At 51.2% G+C, this 19,789-nt stretch overlaps 1 protein-coding gene across 2 annotated transcripts in view; it reads right to left on the reverse strand.

Annotated features, from left to right (window-relative positions):
* Window positions 1–224: 224 nt before the first annotated feature.
* The window catches only part of OXSR1 (oxidative stress responsive kinase 1), a 92,882-nt gene continuing 73,317 nt past the window's right edge, over window positions 225–19,789 (reverse strand). Inside the window, exons 11-18 of one of the 2 annotated variants that reach the window (XM_074284419.1) lie at window positions 18,442–18,564; window positions 17,471–17,506; window positions 16,384–16,542; window positions 11,893–11,960; window positions 8,748–8,800; window positions 3,406–3,474; window positions 2,834–2,898; window positions 225–2,203 (exon numbers count right to left, since the gene is read on the reverse strand). In XM_074284419.1, the coding sequence (XP_074140520.1) occupies window positions 2,129–2,203; window positions 2,834–2,898; window positions 3,406–3,474; window positions 8,748–8,800; window positions 11,893–11,960; window positions 16,384–16,542; window positions 17,471–17,506; window positions 18,442–18,564 (648 nt within the window). In that variant the 3' untranslated portion in view covers window positions 225–2,128. The remainder of the gene's footprint in view (window positions 2,204–2,833; window positions 2,899–3,405; window positions 3,475–8,747; window positions 8,801–11,892; window positions 11,961–16,383; window positions 16,543–17,470; window positions 17,507–18,441; window positions 18,565–19,789) is intronic. The other variant, XM_074284420.1, reaches the window with a different exon arrangement.

Raw genomic sequence — 19,789 nt, forward strand, 5'->3', positions numbered from 1 at the left:
CAACAACAAAAACCCTCCTGGCTGAAGGAGCAGTCTCCCCCCCCCCCCCACCCTGGGGGCGACCACGAGCCGGACCCTTCAGCCCGGTAGGAGAGCCCGCCGTGATGGACACAGGCCAGAGAAGCTTGGTCCTGCTGCCTGGGCCTCTCCCCCCTTGGCAAGAAGGCGAGCCCCCCCTCCGCCCGCAGAGGCGCGCTGCTATAATAAGGAACGCCAGCCACGGCCACGGACAATTTGTTCTTTATTGATTAAAAATAAGGGGAACGTGCAGTAAAATACAAAGTCAAAAAAAGGGGAACGGCTGAATATTTTACATCTTTTGTCACTGACCGTACACAACTGTGTCGAGGAGCCTCCGTGGATTATTCCTATAGCATCGTTCTAGTTCTCGGAGTAGTAACTAAGTTAAGAGTAGCTGGCTCTAGGTTGGGTTCAGAAGTTAACGACAAAACCCCAAACGAATCCGTTAGCCACGTTAGGACACCCCTCCATTCCTCTGACTAGCCTTGGCACTTATCCTGGGGCTCCCAGAAGCGAAGGCCGCCCCTGGCCCGCAGCCCCGACGACCGAGGGCTCGGGCCCGGCAGCCGCCCCGGCCTCATCCTCCGCTGTGCGGGGTCCGTCCTAAGCCCACACTCACAGACGGAGGCCCGTGTGCGTGCCCAAAGAAAAACCAGGGTAATACTGTCCCGGGGCTGGCTCGCCGTCTCCCTGGGAGACCTGGGCTGGGCAAAAGCGTTTTTAAAGACACAAAGAGCCCGTTTCCTTCTCCACCACTGGGTGGGCTTTCTGCGGCAGCGTGGGGCGGCCCGGGACGCGGCGAGCGGGGGCCGGCTGGCCTCCCGCCGCCCCCGGGCACACTTCTGAACAGAGCGCTCACAAGGGGGAGCCGGCTTTGCAAGGAAGGAGTTACTACAGGACTGCTGGAAGCCAAACCACACGCCTGTCGTCCCCCCCTCGCCCGGTCTGGCAAGCCCCTCCCCCCCGCTCCCGCTGGGAGGTCTCTGGCTCCCGTCACAGCTGCCCCTTCCCCACCCCAGCTTGGCAGAGGGGAGCAAGGACCTCCTGGGAAGGCCCCAGCCAGGCGGGCCTCTAAGCCAGGGTGCCCACCGCAGGATATGAAGGCCAGTTGTGAAAGTGTAGAAAACGCCCCCCACCCCCAGACGGCTCCCATGTTGTGCTGCGCGCGGCTACCTGGGTCCTTTCTGCACAGTCCCGGGCACGTCCCAAAGCGGGCTGAGGTGGGGCAGGAGCCGGGGTGGGAGCGGACTCGCCTTTATTGCTGTGAAAGCCTCAGCCTCGTTCCCTCGCCACCGAGAGGGTCGGTCTCGGGGGAGGAAAGACGTGGGGACCAAGGGGAAGTTTCTTTTCATTTTATTTAAGTGGCGAAACCCACCACTTTCCCAATGATATAAGTAACAATTTGCTCATAGTCCCTCTGGGAAAAGTAACTTGTGTGACCCGGACCCGAGGGTCTCTGGGCCCTGGGCGCCCTCGGGAAGAGTCACCAGGAAGCGGCCGCCCAAGAGGCTGCGGCAGAGGAGCCCCAGAAAAATTCTCAAGAACGTGATCAGTAAAACTGGAAAATTTCAAGCCAATTACCCTGGAGACTGTGCTTATGGCGTCCTTACGTTGGTTGCTAGGACTTAGGCCAGGACCAAAGGGAGTGCTCCACAAGCAGACTCTGCGGTCACCAGCCGACCCAGCTTTCTTTCATGGCTATAGTGCGGCGGCGAGCGCGCGGCCCGGCCTCGGGGGTGGATGGGCCCCAGGCCGGGGACGCCGCGGAGACGGCGCCGGCTGGGCGTCCCGGGGTGCTGGAGGGGAGAGGGCCTCGGGCTCCGCGGCGGTTGTCAAGTAAGGCAATAAGGGACTGAGGGCCCCGCGGCCGCGGGCTTCCAGTCCACGTGTCTGGGAGGAAGGGGAAGATGCGGCTTGTGCAGGTCATCGGCTTGCAGACGGAGCACGTCGCGGCGACTTTGGTGAGCCGGCGCCAGACAGTGGTGATCCAACGGGGGAGGGGGGGGGGCAGATCTGGGTTCTTTGGCAGTAGTGGATTTTAGGCCAACAGAGCGATAGAATACGACGGGTGGGTTCTCCGTGGGGAAGCCTCCTCTGCGACCGTGGTTTAGCTGATGCTGAGCTGTGCAAATCCTATCAGTTTGCCGTCGTCGGGAATATCGGAGCCTTCGACGCCGGACGCCTGAGGACCAAAGAGAAGGAGAGTCTGGCTGTCGGGGGCACCGGCAGCGAGAGCTAACGCAGGGGCTGGACAGCAGCTCACTTAAGTGTGGCCTGCTGAGGGAATGGGAGGGACTCTAAGGCAACTGCGGCCTCCTCGAGACAGGTGGGAGCTGCCCCAAGTTACGTGGTCAGGAAAAGGGGGAGACCGGCGGGGAGAGGAGCAGCCGGGGTTCTGAGGGGACCCGGGCTGGGATCACTCAGTCTTCTTCCCTGAGCGCAGCAGGGAGGCAGTGTGGGGAAGGGGGCTCTGGGGAGAAGGAGCCGAGGCCTGCTGGGGGCAAGTGCCCCACTAGGGAGCACGGCTGCAGGACTACAGGGCCTACGCATGTAAAGCGAGAGGGAGGAGGAAGGGAGGAGGAGGAGGAGGGAGGAGGGAGAAGGAAGGGGGAGGAGGGGAATGAGAAAACAGAGAGGAGGAAGAAGAGAAGAGGGAGGAGGGAGGGGGGAAGAAGGGAGGCAGGAAGTGTTCAGTATTACCACAGCCCCACTAGGGAGCACTGCTGCAGGACTATAGGGCTTACATGTATTAAGCGAGATGGAGGAGGGAGGGGGGAGGAGGGAGGAAGGAGCAGGGAGGAGGGAGGAATACCAGTTTGAAAGTGACAGAGCGATTTGACTGAGGTTCTTCCACAATTTTCTGCAAATTAGCTGCCACTGTAATCACACAAAGAAAAAACATTAGGGAAACCAGTTCTGTGCTCAACACAGAACCAGAAACAGACTGGGTCCCGCGGCCCAGTTCACTCTCCTCAATCCCCTCTCAGAGCGGCAGCGCCCGAAGCAGAAACACCCCCACACCGCGCTGCGTCACCCGGACACAGTCTGATCTCTGAAAAGCTGGCTCGTGCCCGCAGAGGAAAGCTGCCGGGGCAGACACATTCCCCACAACCCCCCCTCCTGTTTCCTGGACCGTGGCGCTGCCGGTTCTGAGCCATCTGCGGAACCAGGAGGGTGACGGCACCGGGGCCTCCTTCACCATGCACCCGGGTCCCCAAACTCGTTTCTCTCCGTGACTTTGATAGGGTTTGCCGAGGTCTCCCTCAGGCCTCCCGGGGCCATGCGCCCCGGAGTCTGTCTGCGACCGTCCCCACGCCCCCGCGTGCCGATGTCCTCCCCCAGACGTGCAGGGGCAGAGGGGAGGGAGCAGAGCGTGACCATTACCTATGACCAGGTCTCTGCCATCCACGAGGCCGGCCGAGATGAGTTCCTGGGACACGCCATCGGCCGTATCTGGGAAGACAAGAGACAGTCACGGCGCGCTGAGGACCGGCCGGGCCGCTCTGCCCAGGACGGAGCATCCCGTGGGCTCGCCGGAGGCAGAAAGAGGTCCCAGCTCCATTCAAAGGAGAAAAAGTCACTTGTGCAATAGCACGGGGACCCAGGAACCTTCAGCCAGACCCCCCAGGCCCCTCCTCCAACCACGAGGTTCTGCCGGGAGGCAGCATGGAGCCCAGCGTCAGCAGCCGGGAGCTTCGGTCCTTTGCCAGCCCCATGCTGGGCCGGGCCCTGCTCTCCGGGGTCTCTTCCCTCATCTATAAAGCGGGAGGACCCTCCGCCTTCTTGCCCGGACGGCAGAGGCTAAAGCATCTCTTGGGATGTGAGACCAACAGGGGCCTAAAGCCAGAAGGCTCCTCCCAGCCACAGTGCTGGTCTTCGTCCTCAGCTTCCCCCTTGAGCGGGTAACCCACGGGGGCACGCGACCTGTGGGGTGTTGTGGGGTGCCTCTGGCGTCACAGCTGCTTGGCAAGACCAGCTGGCAAAGACCGGGAACTGAGGCCAATGTTTGGGCAGCAGAAGCCCCGATGGGGCTGGTGTAAGGGCTGGCGGGCAGTCAGTGCCAGAAGTTCTTAAAGGGAGACAGAAGGAAAGAGATGGAGCACCCGCGCTGAGGGGTCAGTGGGGGGAGGATGGGATGGAAGGCAGCAAGAGTCCCAGAAGCTCGGCGCAGCAGCAGGGATGGCATTCAGACCCCTCTGCCAGAACTCTGGAGACCCACTCTTCCAAAGAGCAGAAGAAGGTCCCCGTTTCAGGGGGCCAGAGACCTTCATCTCTTCAGGGCAGAGGAAATTAAGGAAACGATCCCAACTTCCCTCCTTGAGGAGCTAGTCTTCTAGAGTGGCCCCACAGCACTGGCCAGGGCCCAAGGGAAGCGCCAAGGACAGCACGGGACACTTGGCTAGCAAAAAGGACAGGACTGACTCCCCTGGAGAGCCTGGAGGTAAAGGGGGGCCACGTGACCACTGAAGCTAAGACAGCGACAAAAGTAGAAAAGAAGATGGAGACTTTGCTTGGCGGCTGCCAGTCTCGAGCCCTAACGAATCAGTTGAAGGAGGAAGGGGCCCAAGAGCACGCTCACTTGGAGGTTTGGACTTTTGAGCAGCTAAAGAAACATGAGGATTCAGCAATTGCAAGGAGGAGGGAGAGCGGATAGGGAGCTGTCCACAGGCAGCACCCGAATGAAGACCAAAGGAAATGGCAGCAGGGCCTTGTTCTAGTTCGGGAAGGGAGGAATCGTGCAGCTGGCACAGAAATGGGATTGGGGAGGGATAGGGCTGTCCCTGGAGGGAGTGTCGGGGATGCTGTCATGCAGCCGGACCAGCACCGAGGCCCCGTGCCGCCGAAGCAGAGATGGGCTGGCGTGCTCTGGGGTGCTCTCTGGACTTGGTGGCGGGGGGTGTCCAAAGGGTCAGGAAGCATCTACCTGATAAAGGGTAAGTCTGCTCGGGGGCATGACGGACTCCTGGGGACAGAATCAGAACTGCCTCTGAGGAGGAGCCTGGGGAGCTGCAGCCGCACAGGGGCGAGTAGGGAGGGAGCGCGAAGGAGCCAAGCAGGGCCAGCCGGCCCCGAGAGCTGCTGCCGCCAGAGCCAGAGCTCAGCGAGGCCCACCACAAGCCAGCCCTGGCAACGTGCAGGATGATTACCAGGGAAGGCAGGAGCCCGGAGGGCTCAGGACTAAGGGATGACGGCAAAGGATCGTGGGAAGGCCACATCTCCTAACTTCTCCACAACCGACTTCACTGTTGTCTCTGAGATTCTCCTCAGCTCCAGGGCACAAAGTCAGGACCAGCCTGTCCCCAACGAGCCGACAGTCCACATGCGAGGGGACTGGCAGAGCTGGAAGCTGGAACCTCGACAAGGGACAGCACGGTCAGCGTGCTGGGACAGCTGGTGAGCCTGAGTGACCAGAAAGATCCCTCCACACAAGGGGGGAAGATAAGAATAGTGGGTTTTTTGGGAGGTGGGAGGGACAGTTTGAGATGTCCTCCCCCGGTGGGAAGATGCAGCAGGCAGTGACGTGGGACTATAGCTCACTCAGGAGGCAGATTAGGGCTAGATCTAGAAATGTGGGAGCTGCCCAGAGAGAAGAGAACGGAATCCCCCGGAGAGGGGGCCCAAAACAAAGCCAGGGACGTGGTCATGGATTCTGGCCAGCCGAGGAGCCTGAGAAAGCCTGGTCAGACTAGGAGAACCAAGAGAGCGTGGCTCATAAAATCCACAGGAGACCGACTGTCTCAGAAGAGAAAGGGGTAAACAGAGAATCGGAGGAAAATGAGCTCATGAAGAGCTCAATCCCTGTCACCTGGAGACACCAGTTTTAGCTGAGTGATGGGACTGAAAGCCACAAAGCAGCTGAACCCAGCCAGGAGATGAGAAGTGAAGGGGATGAAACCTCCCAGAGCCCCCGCTGCAGCCGCTCTCGGGGTGCGGGCCCCGCTCGGCCCGTGGAGCCCCTCTGCTTCTCCACCCAGTTTCATCGTTTTCTCTTTTCAAGGAGATTGCTCTTTGAACTGGCAAGGACAGAACAAAGAATGTTTGTCAGGGATAGAAAACACCAGATAAGCGAGAAGACACTCGGGCAGCCTCGAGCGACTGTCTGGGAGTGCAAGTCTCCAGGCCAAGCTGAACTGCATCCTCAAGTACATAAAGAAATGGCAGACGGTCAAGGGAAGTCAACAAGCTTTGATTAAACATCTACCAGGCCCCAGGCCTTTGTGCTGGGAATCTTTGGAACAGCCTGGAGGATGGGGATCCTGGCCAGGCGACGAGACAAGCGGCCCGGCCCCCAGCATGCTAGCAAGGCGAGGAAGACCGAAGGCAAACATGGATCCCGTCCAACAAAAAGCCTTTTTTCGGAACCAGGCCGAGTACACTCAGATTTAACGACGCTCTCGGGCGAGACTCCCATAAGCTTACACATGGTGAGCTCTTAGGACAGAATAGTGCGTGTGCTGTCAGTTCTGATATCAGGCAGTTTTGTTTAACTGTGTATTTAGGTTTTTCTTCTTTTAAGAGAAATGCGAGGGAGGTTGTTTAGAGGCAAGTGATTATTATGTCAAGACAAAACATACCAAGAAAACCAAAAACTCCCATAAGCTTGGAGGAAACAGGAGAGATGCCCTGCCTGAGCAAAAGGGCCCCAGAGTCTAGCCTTGGCCCTTGGTTGTTCAGAATTCTCCCATTATTATTATTATTATTATTTTGGCTGAGGCATTTGGGGTTAAGTGACTTGCCCAGGGTCACACAGCTAGGAAGTGTCAAGTGCCTGAGGTTACATTTGAACTCAGGTCCTCCTGACTTCAGGGCTGGTGCTCTATCCAATGCGCCCCCTAGCTACCCCCCACCCCATTACTTTTATTTATTTCTTTTTCTTTTTTTTTTTTTTTGCTTTTTGCTGAGGCAATTTGGGTTAAGTAACTTGCCCAGGGTCACACAGTCCCCCATTACTTTAAAAAAAAGTGTTTTATTCCCGCACTTTTGTTTTCACATAATATCCCAAGCCCTCTTCCCCCCAACCCTAATCTTTCTTTCTGTTTAGCAAAGACATCCGGCAGAAAGGATGGGAAGCTTGTGCTTTGCCATTATTAATGGAGAAGACAAAAAATGATTTTAAATATCAGACATTTGGAAAAGAAAGAGCCTGTCATACGTGTTCATCTGCATTGTTTCTTCAGTATTGTTTTCATGTACCTTGTAGTCACCGGGCCAGGTTCTGGCCTGGTTCTGCTCTTGGCGCTCTGGACCTGTGCTTTCCTACTTCTCTGAAGTCCTCGTATCTGTCATTCCTTAGAGCCTGCCAAATATTCCATTCCTCCAGCACAATTTGTTCAGGCACACCAATTTATGACTAACTTTATTTCCAGCTTTTTGCTACTATAACAAGCGTCCCTATGAATATTTTCATATAGTTAGAGCTTTTCTTTCTGTCCGTTTTTGGGATGACAAAGTCAAAGTCACAGAACACTTAGTGACCAGAATGGCTGATCCCATCCATGGCGCCGTAACGAGGCACTCGGTCCACCTGTCAGACGCTACATCACTTATTTCCCCAACTTTCCATCTTTGGTCACCCTCCTTGTTTGTCTAATGGCCCCTGACTGAGGGTATCTGGAAGCCCAGACACGCCATTATCCTCAGAAGCAGTTAAAGGAAGCAGGGATGTTTCAAAGTGAAGTTCTGTCTTCAAGCCATGTGACCAAGGACGTGGACAAGGGATCCCACTCATTCTTCTTGGTCACAGGGGGAAGAACTGGGAGAAAAGGAGAGGCTGCTGAGAAGCAGATTTTACGCAAGGCCAGACATCAAGAAAAGTCTCCTAATAATCAGAGCTCTCCAAAGACGGGATGCACTTCCCCTGCATGAAAATCTTCAAGCAGCGGCTTCGTGAGGATCGGGAGGAGACGACAAGGGGAAGCTTTCTGCTCTAGTTCAGGTGAGACAAGATTGTCAATGAGATGCCTTAGGCCTACACATGTGTGTGTAGTGTGTGTCTGCTATCCTCTCTCAAGGATCCTTTACAACTCGGGGAATTTGAATCCAAGATGGGTTTCCTACACTTCTGCCCAACCGGGTTGGCCCGTACAAACGTCAAACAAGACGCGAACCTCTTTCCTCCCCGGCAGAGGGTGATGGTTTGAGAGAAACCGGGAAACAATAAAGGCACGTCAGCTGACCAGGACAAATAGCTGTTCTCCCCAAAGCCAGCTCAGCGTTACCTTGCTCACTGCCACCCTTTGCTCTGTCTGTAACCCTCGTCTAATCTCGTCAGACAGAAAGAGGTGGGAGAAGAAAGGTTCCCGCCAGAAAGGTTCAGTCCTGGGTCCTTCACACAAGAACTCACCTTCAGATAAAATGTTTGCCAAGTTTCCTAACCACCTTGTAAAGCAGATAAGGGCCCTTTCATTAGCCCCATTTTACAGATGGATCACACAGTCAGTGTCTGAGCTGGGATCCAAAGCCAAGGCTCTCAAAGCTCGACTTATTCACTATCTGACGCTTGATTATCCAACTTGTATTTGCTATTAGTCAAAAAGAAACTATGAACCCAGATGGTTTCTCCTACCTCCCAAAGCAATCAGAGCTTGCTTAAGCTTAAAATATCAGAGAACGTTTCAAGATTTGAGCACATAATCCCCTAAAGGATTACACCTTTCTGCTTCTTAGGCAAGCAATGACAGGACACATTGGAAATCATTTTCCTTCACTATACTGTGTTACCTTACCTCTCCCTGGGGTAAATTCGAATCGGATATCGTTAAGTTCTTTCTTTGAATTCCTGTGAAAGAGAACAGAAAACATGTCAAACCAGAAGGTCGGTGATGCAGCCGGAGGCCGGAGCCAGCTTTGCCCAGAGCTCTCTCTCCCTCTGAGATACACTTTCTCTCATCTGCTGCTGGGGGAGACGACTCCTTTTGGACTTCCCTTCTATCTGGTTGGGGGCAGGCTGGGGCGGAGATGGGGGGGGGGCATCATTTTTATGAAACAAGGGGGGACACGCATGCTGGGAGAGCCATGAGAATCACATGATCAGTCAGCCAGTGAGCAGTTAATGTAAGCAACCTCTGCATGTGACTTTTCCAGATGATCTCTATTCAATGAAGCTTAACCTGGATGCCACAGAAATCCTGGCGTGGCCCACGCCTAATTACCTGGATGAGCTCAGTAACATTAAGCACAAGGAAGCCGTCAGCCTTTAGAGAGAAGGACAGACTGAGAAGCTCACTCCCTATGCAGGGGGAGCGGAAAGACCACATGGGTGGCTCAAGTAGCCCCAGGTTCGCTTTCTCGAGTAGACATCAGGTCTCTTAAGGGGTACAATCTGATGCCAAATTTGTAGCTGATGGGATTAGGGGAAAATAAGAGAGAAGAAATTCTGGTTCCTCAGCAAGATCATGAAAGGGAAGGGACCGGTTCTACTGCGTGTGAGCACAACCCACCCGGTTCCTGGACACCCTGCCAAAGCCTGCCAGAATGCAGAGCGTGTCCTAGAGAACGGGCCCTCCCGCCCATATGACCAAGCTGCATTTGGCTCCTGCTCCTCACTAGGGAGAAGGGCTCCTTTTAATCTCTCTTTCCATGGAGTAGCATGGAGTCAGAATTTTGACTCTGAATGCAGGTCCCAGCTGTGCTATTTATTTATTTATTTTGTTTTGTTTTTTTGAGGCTGGGCTTAAGCGACTCGCCCAGGGTCACACAGCTAGGAGGTGTTAAGTGTCCGAGACCAAATATGAACTCGGGGCCTCCTGAATTCAGGGCTGGTGCTCTCTCCACTGCGCCCCCTAGCTGCCCCCCGCTGTGCTATTTATTAACTAGCTGTGTAACTTTGGGCAAAACCCAGAACTTCTCTGAAACTTGTTCTTCCTGTAAAACAGGGATTTTTTTACTTCCTTCATAAGGCTCTTTGTGAACAGTTATAGATCAAAATGAGCACCAAAGGGCAACTCGTTCGATTTCAAGAACTAGCCGATGGCTCCTGGCCAAGGAGATTCCCAGTGATCTCCGCAGGGTGCCTTAGGATTAACAGAAGTCCACATTGTTAGGACCCTGGCCCCTTCTCCCTAAAGCACCGGGGCAGGCATATCAAATAACACACGTGGCAATCATCGTTCCTAAAATGTGAGCAAAGACAGGCTAACTGGCGCGATACACACATTTCTCGTCCAGTGCCCCTCCATAATGACGTTGCCCTTCTGCATTTGAACGCACAGTTTGTGCTCCATTCTTTCGGTCCTGCACTGATTCCATGGAACGTCCATAGAAGAAGACCTTGCTTTCTCCTCTAAGACCCCGTGGTTAAGACCCTATTCCCTGGTTTCATTGTGTCTTTCCTCACATCCACACAGTGGAAAATTAGTCAGAATGTCAAATGTATAAACATTGCTAGAAGATGTTAGCCTGGGATAGCAAGGCTTGCCCACCAGACGCTGCTCAAGAACCTAGCTTTCCTCGGCACCTGACGTGTCGAAAAGCCAAATCATATTCTTTACAATGCTTTCTCCCCACAAACATCAATCGCAATCCTCGTGAGCGCTTCTTAACCACATAACTCCAGCACACGTGTGGACACAACAGCAGCAATCACTCCAGATACTGGAGAAGGGTTCAGTTCATTCATAGGATCTCCAAGGCTTGAGCAAGTGAAAGGGCACTGTCGTTAAATGTGTCCCCAACAGGTAGGACTCTCTCTGTCCATCATTAGGGGTCTTTTGAATAACTTTTTCTGTGGCAACTAGGGAAGGTGACATAACTAGAACTGGCCTAAGAAACTCTAGAAAGTGGCTTCCTTCATGGAGGGTGGGAGGGCAGGGCGACGCAGTGGAAGAACAAGGAACAAGACATCTGAGGACCCAAATTTGGCTTCTCAGACTGATTCACCAAGATCTTTGACCCCGAGTGAACTGCTTTCTTCTGGGGAAGGAGGGGGTGGGCTGGGCCTCCCTGTCTCGCAGCCCTGAGGCTTCACTACCAATTCCAGGTGAGGCTCGTGGCCCTGCAGACTTGCCAACGGCCGTCAATGGCATTTCAATGTAGGCCCACTGGTTAAGCATCTGCTAGGCTCAAGAGCAGAAGTCTCCCTCTCTGTTCTCCGGGGGCTTCCAATCTAAAACAACAAGTTCCTGGAGACGGACTCAAGGGGCTGCTGGTGAGCTTGGGGTAGGAGAGCAGCCCTGCTAGGGAACAGCAGGCCCAAACCCGACGGCAAGAACACAGCCAGGCCAGCGGTCTTTGGGATCTTGTGTCGGCTTCACTCAGGAGGAAAAGGCCTCAAGTCACATTTGGCCCAGTTTGGTTTTTTAGTCAGTAAGAACGGACATGCTGAGGCGTTACCATATACGCTTCACTCTATGAGGATAAACAAAGGGCAGTGTGATCCCGGCCACCAGCTGACTGAGCCACGCCAGCGCCCCTGTCCACATGGGCTTCGTGGCCACCCAAGAGTGGCTAATGACTAATGAGTTATTTGTATTCAAAAGGGCCAAAGGCACGCACACATGCCTGGTAATCTCTAGCTGATGGGTGTCCCTTTTCCGTTTTCCAGGACCGACCCCCTCCCCTCTTGGGGCTCACTTGGTGCCAATGAAGCCAGAGTTGCCCACTTTTTGCCCCAGAGAGCTTTTCTGCAGTTAACTGGCACTGATGGTCCTGAGGGACAGAAGGATGCCCACGGAGGAGCCACTCCTCCACGCACATCCTGCTGATCCTGGGTCAGGCCTAGAGTCAGGCAGCCCACTGTGATGAACTTTACTTCTGGGGTGTAAATAAGACTTCTGACCAACAGGCCAGCATGCTTCTGCTAGCCTTGGGGAAAACATGAGCCTCTAGGACACAACAGGCAGGTCAGGGTCTTCAAAGCAGGGACTGACTTACCTTAACCTTAGCACTAGACTGATGGGGACCTTGGTCTCTTGGGAGTCTGGCCCTTCTGATGGTGGAGCCTAGGAAATCAAAAGGAGAGCGTCATTTCCTAGCAAGACTCAGACAAACCCAGGCAGCGGGGAACTCTTGGGCGAACACTCAACAAACCAGGCCTTGGTTTCAGGCTCTCTGCTCACCTGATGCCTTCTGGGCCTCTTCCTATGGCTTTCAAAGGCTTAGGTGGGAACCTAAGGGAGTCTAAGGGACGCCAAACATAACCAGGGAGACACATTTCTTAGGGAAAGGAAAAAAAAAAACAAAAACCAAGCCACAGAGCCGGAGGCAAAAGTTCCCAAGGGACACAGTGATGGGGTTGGGGAAGGGACAAAGAAGAGGATGCCTTGGCAGCTTCTGCCAGTAAGCCACGTGGCAAGTAATCCCAACCCAAGGCAGAATACGATCAGGGCTGCAACAAGGGGACTTGGAGTTAGGTAAGCAAGGGAAGAGATCCCTGGAAGGAGACCGAGAGCAAGGCGGAGAGCAGAAATCATCAGGAAGCCTCCATCATTGTTGTGAAGTGAGGAAGAGGCGGATTCCAACAGATGTCCAGAGACATGGGGGGCTGAGGGGCGGGAGAGAAGAGAAGAAACGGTCCAAGGGAGAGGGAGAGGCGTAAGAGACAGAAAAATGAAGTGATGTTTGGGAAATGACCGAATACTGGCCACCATGCTGGGCAGGGGGTATGTTTCCTTCACATAACAGACAGCTCTCACCGAGTCATCTACAGGACAGAGGAAAATAGTAAGAAACTGCCAGATTTATAGGTGACTTTGGACGACATGCTGGAGAAATAAATAAGTCATAAAGATCTCTCTCGATACTCTCCTTTTGTGGGGTGGGTGGGGGTGTATGTGTGCATGCTACAAGTGTGCATATGTGTATTTCAGGAAAATCAGCTACAAGACTAAAATTGTCTTTCCAGTGATTCACTAAAAAGACTAAAGAGGGAAAAAAATCTTCAAATGCTTCTGATGACGGGGAGGTTACTGTGTACTATGAGCCTCTGCCATACTAGGGAAGCGCCCTCAGAACTTTCCTCTCCACATCCTCCTTCTGGGCTCCATCACTGGCCCAGACCTTCCTCACACCTCCGCCCCATGCGCAGGGAGAATGTTCTCCCTTTGGAATATTGCTCCCTACTGGAATCAAGTGGCTAACATCACAGCCAGCTAATAACACTCATTACATGCTCTACTTGATCGTATCTATAAATTCACTCAGCTTACTTAAACTAAGGCATAAATTTCACTTACAGAATTAAGAATTTGAAGGTTAATTTCTAGTAAGCAAAAAGTATCACACACAGGCAAATAACACTGTTATTATTTATAACAATAAGAAACACTTAAAAAAAAAATCAAACTTATAGATGAATTGCCCTGGGCTGATGGACTCTGCTGAGATGGGCAAAGCAGGGTGTGCTTTTCAGCACGGGGCTCAACCAATCAAAAGGCCTTTGCAAGCACCTTGTGTGTGCTAGACACTCTGCTGGGCACAGAGGTTTCTCTGTGCATAATGTAAGTGCAAAGTACTTGACTGGTGGGAAGAGGGCCCCTGACCAGCACCGGGAAAGCCTCCTTCAGGAAGCAGCAATGTCCACTATGTGATGAACTCAGGGGCAGGTCAGCAACACACTGAGCTTCCAAGTGCAAGAAAGAGGGAACAGTAAGATTCAGGATACTTAAGGTCATCAGGGAATGGGGCCTCCACAGCTAGCCTGAAGTCCCAGAGCCCCTGCTGCTTAAAGAAACATGAACTAGAATTTTTAACTTCTTAAAAATAAGCTTACAATGGAGATCATAAATCAGTCAATTGCTACATCTTGGGATGGGGGAGAAATACCACTATCAGATTAAGTTAGAATTGGGGAAAATCCATTCTGGAGAGCAATTAGAAATGAAGGCCAGAGGGTTAACTCAGCAATATCTCTACTAAGTCTAAAACCTAAGGAGACCCAAGAACCTATATGTACAAAAATATGGATAGCAGCTCTTTTGGGGGCGGCTAATTGGAAATCAAGAAGATACCTAACGACTGGGAATGCGGGAAAAGGCTGTGGTCTGTGACATGACGGAATGCTATCGTGCTACAAGAAGTGATGAGCAGTGACTTCAGAAAAACCCGGAAAGACTTGGATGGAGAATAAAATGAACAGAACAGGAAATGCTGTACACAGAAACAGCAACACTCCACAATGAAGGGAAGGACTTGGCTCTTCTCAGCACCACAATGATCCAAGACAATCCCAAAGGACTCAGGATGAGAAATGCTCTCCACCTCCAGAGAGAGAACCGATTGATACAGTCTGACTACAGACCACAATGCACAATTTTTTCCACTTTATTTACTGTTTTGAGTTTTCTTCCACAAAATGACTAATATGGAAATGTTGTCCATAAGTGCATTGTATGAACTGTATAAACTGTATTAGATTGTTTACTACCTCAAGGTGTGGTGAGGGAAAGCAGCGAAGAAGGAAAGAATTTAGAACTCAACATTTTAAAAAACGAAGGTTAAAAATTGTTTTTAGATGTAAGTGGGGAAAAATCTAGGTATTATCTTTTAAAAGGTTTAAAAAGAAAGAAAATCCAAGTTGGCAATTTTGTTACTGGGGTTCAGTTGAAAGATTGTGGAAGTGCCCCCCCCCCCGAGACTTGACTGAGGCAAGTATGCTGAGCCCGAGTCTGGTTCACACTGCCTGGGTGTCTATACTGAGGCTGCTGAATGCTCCGGGCTGCCTAAAGAGGGGGAACCAGGCCACGTTAAAAAATGAAGCAGGTCTAGGTTTTCATGGAGCCTGCGAGTGGCCATGGCACGAGCTAGGGCTGGCTGGTCTCAAAAAATAAAAAGGCCGCATGGCACTTTAGAAAAAGCACTGGGTTTGGCAGCTGTAGCCCTGGGCTCAAATCTGGTTCTATTTGCTACCTGAAAGATCCCTCGGACTCTCTTCCAATCTAGGCTGCTGGGGATGTTATTATTTATTTATTTATTTTTTGCTGAGGTAATTGGGGTTCAGTGACTTGCCCAGGGTCTCACAGCCAGGATGTGTTAAGTGTCTGAGGTGAGATTTGAACTCAGTTCCTCCTGACTTCAGGGCTGGGGCTCTATCCACTGCGCCACCTGGCTGCCCCTGCTGGGGATGTTATTAATATAACTTCTACTCTATCGACTCCATCCGAGTCTCAGTCCACCAAAAATAACCGATGCGGGTAGGACGTGGAAGCAGAATTTCTTCAGATTAGAAACAAAAAGTCTCATTTCAGGTCAGGCAAAATCTTGCTTGGGCCATCTTATTTCTCCAAGAGCTTCTATCCTTGCACTGCTCTAACATTAGCATAAGAAATTATTATTGATGAGCACTGCATTGGCACATTGTGTTAAGGAAGCTGCAAAGATGATCTCATATATTATCTATTTTGGTTCTTGTTCTTGACACAGAGCGAAAGGCCCAGAACATCTGTGTGTGCGGACGGAGTCTTGGAAAGCCTCCTCCTTGTTGGCAAGGCCTTTCGGCACTCTGCAAGACTCCCTTCCTCTCCGAGGACTGCAGAAATCATTGTTCTGCCCTTGACTCTTCCAGCACCATCAGGTCCTAAGCTCCATTCCTAATTCCCCCTATTCAGGAGCATCTTGCTCCCAACACTGGCTTCCTAAGAAAAGCTGTCAGAAGGGAACAAGTCAAAGGAAATGAGATCGTTGTCTCCTGAGGGGAGGGGGGATCATTCTGGCCAATATCTGCTTCAAAAAATGAAAACTCCGCTTTACTCCCAGCACTGAAACCACTCGCTCCCAGCTTCCCAAATAGGGCAGTTTAAAGGAAGCATCAAGGAGCAGGCAAGCTCAGGAGGAGGACTCAGAATCTAATGCTTTCCTAATTCAGGAACCACAGAAGGTCCTTTCACAAGATCATGGACTTAGGGATTGGGGCTAAGTTAGGCAGAGCATTTCACGAGACGGAGGCCCAGAGTGTGAGCCCGGCCCCCAGCCACGCAGGCAGTGAAGAGCACAGTGGGATTCCCATGTCCCCTGGATTCCAAATTTCATGTGGGTGGCGGAGAAGCATCCTCCTGGACCACTATCAGTTTCATAAACTAGTACACTACCCCCAAACCCCTTCACAGACCCCTTTTATTTTGGGAAAACATCTAAAGAGAAATGTGGAACCCAAAGGTGGAAAGGGCCCCCTGGGTGACCTGCGTGATCAGGACAAGAATCCCTCAGACCAGTGTGCACCCAGAAGCTTGCCCTGAGAGGGAGGTTCCCAACCTCGGTGGGGCTGACAGCTGGGCCGTTACAAAGTCTGGCCCAAAGCTGCCTCCAAGTCAGCTTCCTCCCATCACCATTTAGAGCAAGATGAAAACACGTACCGCCTCAAGGCACGGACACTCATTTTGCAAATACCACCAAGCCTGCTGCTGTCCCCTTCTCCCCCCCCATCTTTACCTGCCCTGCTCCTCCTGGAGCTGCAGGTGCCTGGACAGTTGGAGGGACAGTGATGTGAGTGGACTGGGCAGGAGTCTGTCCAGCTGGTTGAGGTAGTTGAGCAGGAGGCGGTCCTGGAATTTGGAGTAAAGTACCCATGGGATCGGATGGAGGAAAGAGCTGTAACAGAAATGCAGACACGGGGCCTCAGCGAAGGGCCTGAACAATCTGGGAGCTTCAGAATGGGGATCAGCTGCGGGACACCTCCCCGCCTGTCTCGCATGGAAACCCCAAGGGAGGCTAAGCTACTTTTCAGGCCCAAAAATCTCTAAAAGAGGAGGATGCAAGAGCAAGCACAGCTTTTTCATGCAGAGCCTTCTCTGCCCGAGAAGCTTCATTCTTTCTGAATTACAGACCGTCCACCCAAACTTTCTCTGTAACTGAGGCTGCCTGGGCTCTCCTCAGCCGGCCATGGGGATGGGGCCAAACAGGGGACCAGGGCAAATGAAAGGTGAGAGGGAGGGGACTTAGAAGGATGTGGGAACCACCTAACCAGATGCAAGTTTGTCACTGAGACACTGAGATCTCATTCCAGCAGTACTGGCTCTAATTACACAGATTCATCGCAGTGAAATAAAGCAATTTAGGAAGAGAGATAATTAAGTTTTTAAAGGGAAAAAAGCCAAAGGGACAGAAGTAGGGGTCTGAAAGCCAGATTTTTGTGCCCTCAAACAACATGCGAGATCAGAGACAGAATGATTGATGCAATGTGGCCTCCGTCCCTGAGAGAATCACTGAGCACAACAGGGCAGTAATTAGGAGACTTAAGACAGCCAGGCAAGAATCAAAATATAGCGAACTCTAAGGCTGACTACTGGCAAAATACTCCCCACCAGTGGCAGCCCAAGGGATGGGATTCTATCTCTTCATCAGCCAGGGGCGCCCAGTGCAATGGCTCTGATGCACGGCAAGCTTTGTTTGGGCTCCACTGTAGTTCAGAACAGGCTTCTAGGACAGCTCTCCACTAGTGCAAACTTTCCAGTTTGGAAAACATGGCAAACATGCTTGGAACCTGATGTTTTTGGTTAAGTTCAAACAACTAACTTACCTCAGAATTCGTTAACGGTTCCTTTACTCGGGGAGACTACAAGAGATGAAAACAAAACAAACAATAACTAAATTAGCCTTTTCTCTGAAGTTAAAACAAGGCAGGTCATTCCCCTTCAGCCCCAAAGTACCACCTTAAAAGTACCTGAACCAGCTCCGTCACTAAGCCATCAATACTGTAAACAGAAAGGGAAGGACCTGAAATACCAAGTTAGATAGCAAACATCTAACTTTGGCCCACATGAAGCAATCGAGTTTTCCTCCTGTTTGAGGAAAGATCTGTTCTGGCTGACGGGACTCTTCTAGCGCAGACTTAGGCACCATTTGCTCAACAACAGCCTATACTTGAGAAACATTGGGCTTAAATAGATGAGCTAACCCCATTTTAAATAGTATGAACTAAAATTCTGATTCTAGAATCATTGACTGAGAAATGATTTCCTCAAGAATACTTATGCCCCACAGCAGCAGCAATACTGTATAGTGAACTCTGAATGACTTAGCTCTTTTGAGCAATACAACGATCCAAGACACATGAAAAATATTCTTCACATCCAGAGAAAGAACTATGGGGAGTGTGAATGCAGGCCGAAACATACCATTTTCACTTTCCTTCTTCCTTGTGTTTTTTTTTTCCCTTTTCGTCTATGTCTCCTTTCATAAGATAACTAACAGAGAAATAAGTTTAGCACGAGTACACGTCTATCTCTATATCTGCACCAAATTGCTACCATCTCAAAGAATCAGGAGGAGTTAAGGAAGGGAAAAAATTTGGAACTCAAAACTGTATAAAAAAAAAAAAAGTTAAAAATTGTCTTTACATGTAATTGGGGGGGGGGGGAATAAAATATTATTTAAAAAAAAAAAAAAAAGATTATTTGTGCCCCATTTTAAACTGTGAGGCTGAATAAGGAAGCAAAATGCCTGATCTTATTCTCACAGTTGTATTCTGGAGCCTAGAAGTCTACTCACCCTGAGCTGTGAGATAGCCGCTTTGCCTTCCTCGCTTTCTTCGTCAAACTCATCATCGCTCCACTCCCAGCCGCCGTCCTCTGTTTTATGAAGCCGGCCGCTGGAGCCTGGCACTCTCCGAACCTGATCAGCAGAAAAACAGAACACGGTCTGGAACGGCTGACCATTTACTTGAGGCTCTTCCAACCCAATTCCATGGACTCCTTCTCCAGACTCCACTAGGTTCTTTAGGCGGCTATTTCCCTGCCTCCACCAAAGTCTCCTGGCGCAGCCTTCTCACGCTTCGGCAGCACGCTCAAGTGGGAAGGGAGAGGAGCCCTCCGGAGGGACCATCCAGCAAGCCGGCACTTTTCACCCCAGGGGTTTGTCTCCCACCAGGGAGAGAGAAGGATCTTGGAGTCTCCAGAGAGGATGGGAAGGGAGTTTAATGAAATGAGGCGTGTGCAACTACAACTCGTCTAAAATCGAGCAATGGAACCCAGGGAGAAGTCGACCAAAGTAAAACGGCCACGTTCAGTTTGTTTCACCAAGGTCATCGTTCTTGAACGACTGTGTGTGCACAAATAAGGGCCAGAGGAAGCTAGCGCCCAGTGAGCCTGCCAGTCCCTGAGGGCTCAGGATGCAGAGGAGTTCTGTCACTGAACTACTTGCTACATATGAATATAAAGTATTCAAATTTAAACAATTTTTGTGTCTGAGTTAAAAGTATTATGCCATTACTTCTCACTGTCATTTATTTTGGAAGGGACAGTATAACAAGCTGATTTCCAAGACTAATGCAAGTCCGAGGGTGGCTTCCTATCCCCTTGAGATCAAATATTAAAAAACGTTCCCATTGGCATTTAAAGCCCTTTGTAACGCAGCCCCCTCCTACCTTCCATCTTCTTATATCTTACTCCCCAACATACAGTCTTCAATTCAGGGACACCGGCCTCAAGGTTTTTCCTATTAAAGAAACCCTCCCTCTGTTGGTTCCCCTCGGAGGTCTAGAGGGCCCTTCCACCTCATCTCTTCCCACTGACTTCCTTTAAGTCCCAGACAAAATCTCATCTCATTCAAGAAGCCTTTCCCATTAACCTCCCCCTTAATTCTACTCCCTTTCCTCTTATTTATCCTGTAAATAACTTGTTTGTACATATTTGTTTGGATGTTGTTACCACTATTATACTATAAACTCCTTGAGGATAAAATATATAGAAATGCTGATGATTTACGTGGGTTTATTTTACATACAGCTACCATGCTAAAATTATTGTTTCTGCTAACTTTTTAACTGAATGTTTTAGGTTTTTCCAAGTATATCATCATTTGCAAAAAGAAATAATTTTATTATCTTATTACTCATCCT

The sequence above is a fragment of the Sminthopsis crassicaudata genome, chromosome 1 (genome assembly GCF_048593235.1).
Source record: "Sminthopsis crassicaudata isolate SCR6 chromosome 1, ASM4859323v1, whole genome shotgun sequence".
Taxonomy (NCBI): Eukaryota; Metazoa; Chordata; class Mammalia; order Dasyuromorphia; family Dasyuridae; genus Sminthopsis; species Sminthopsis crassicaudata.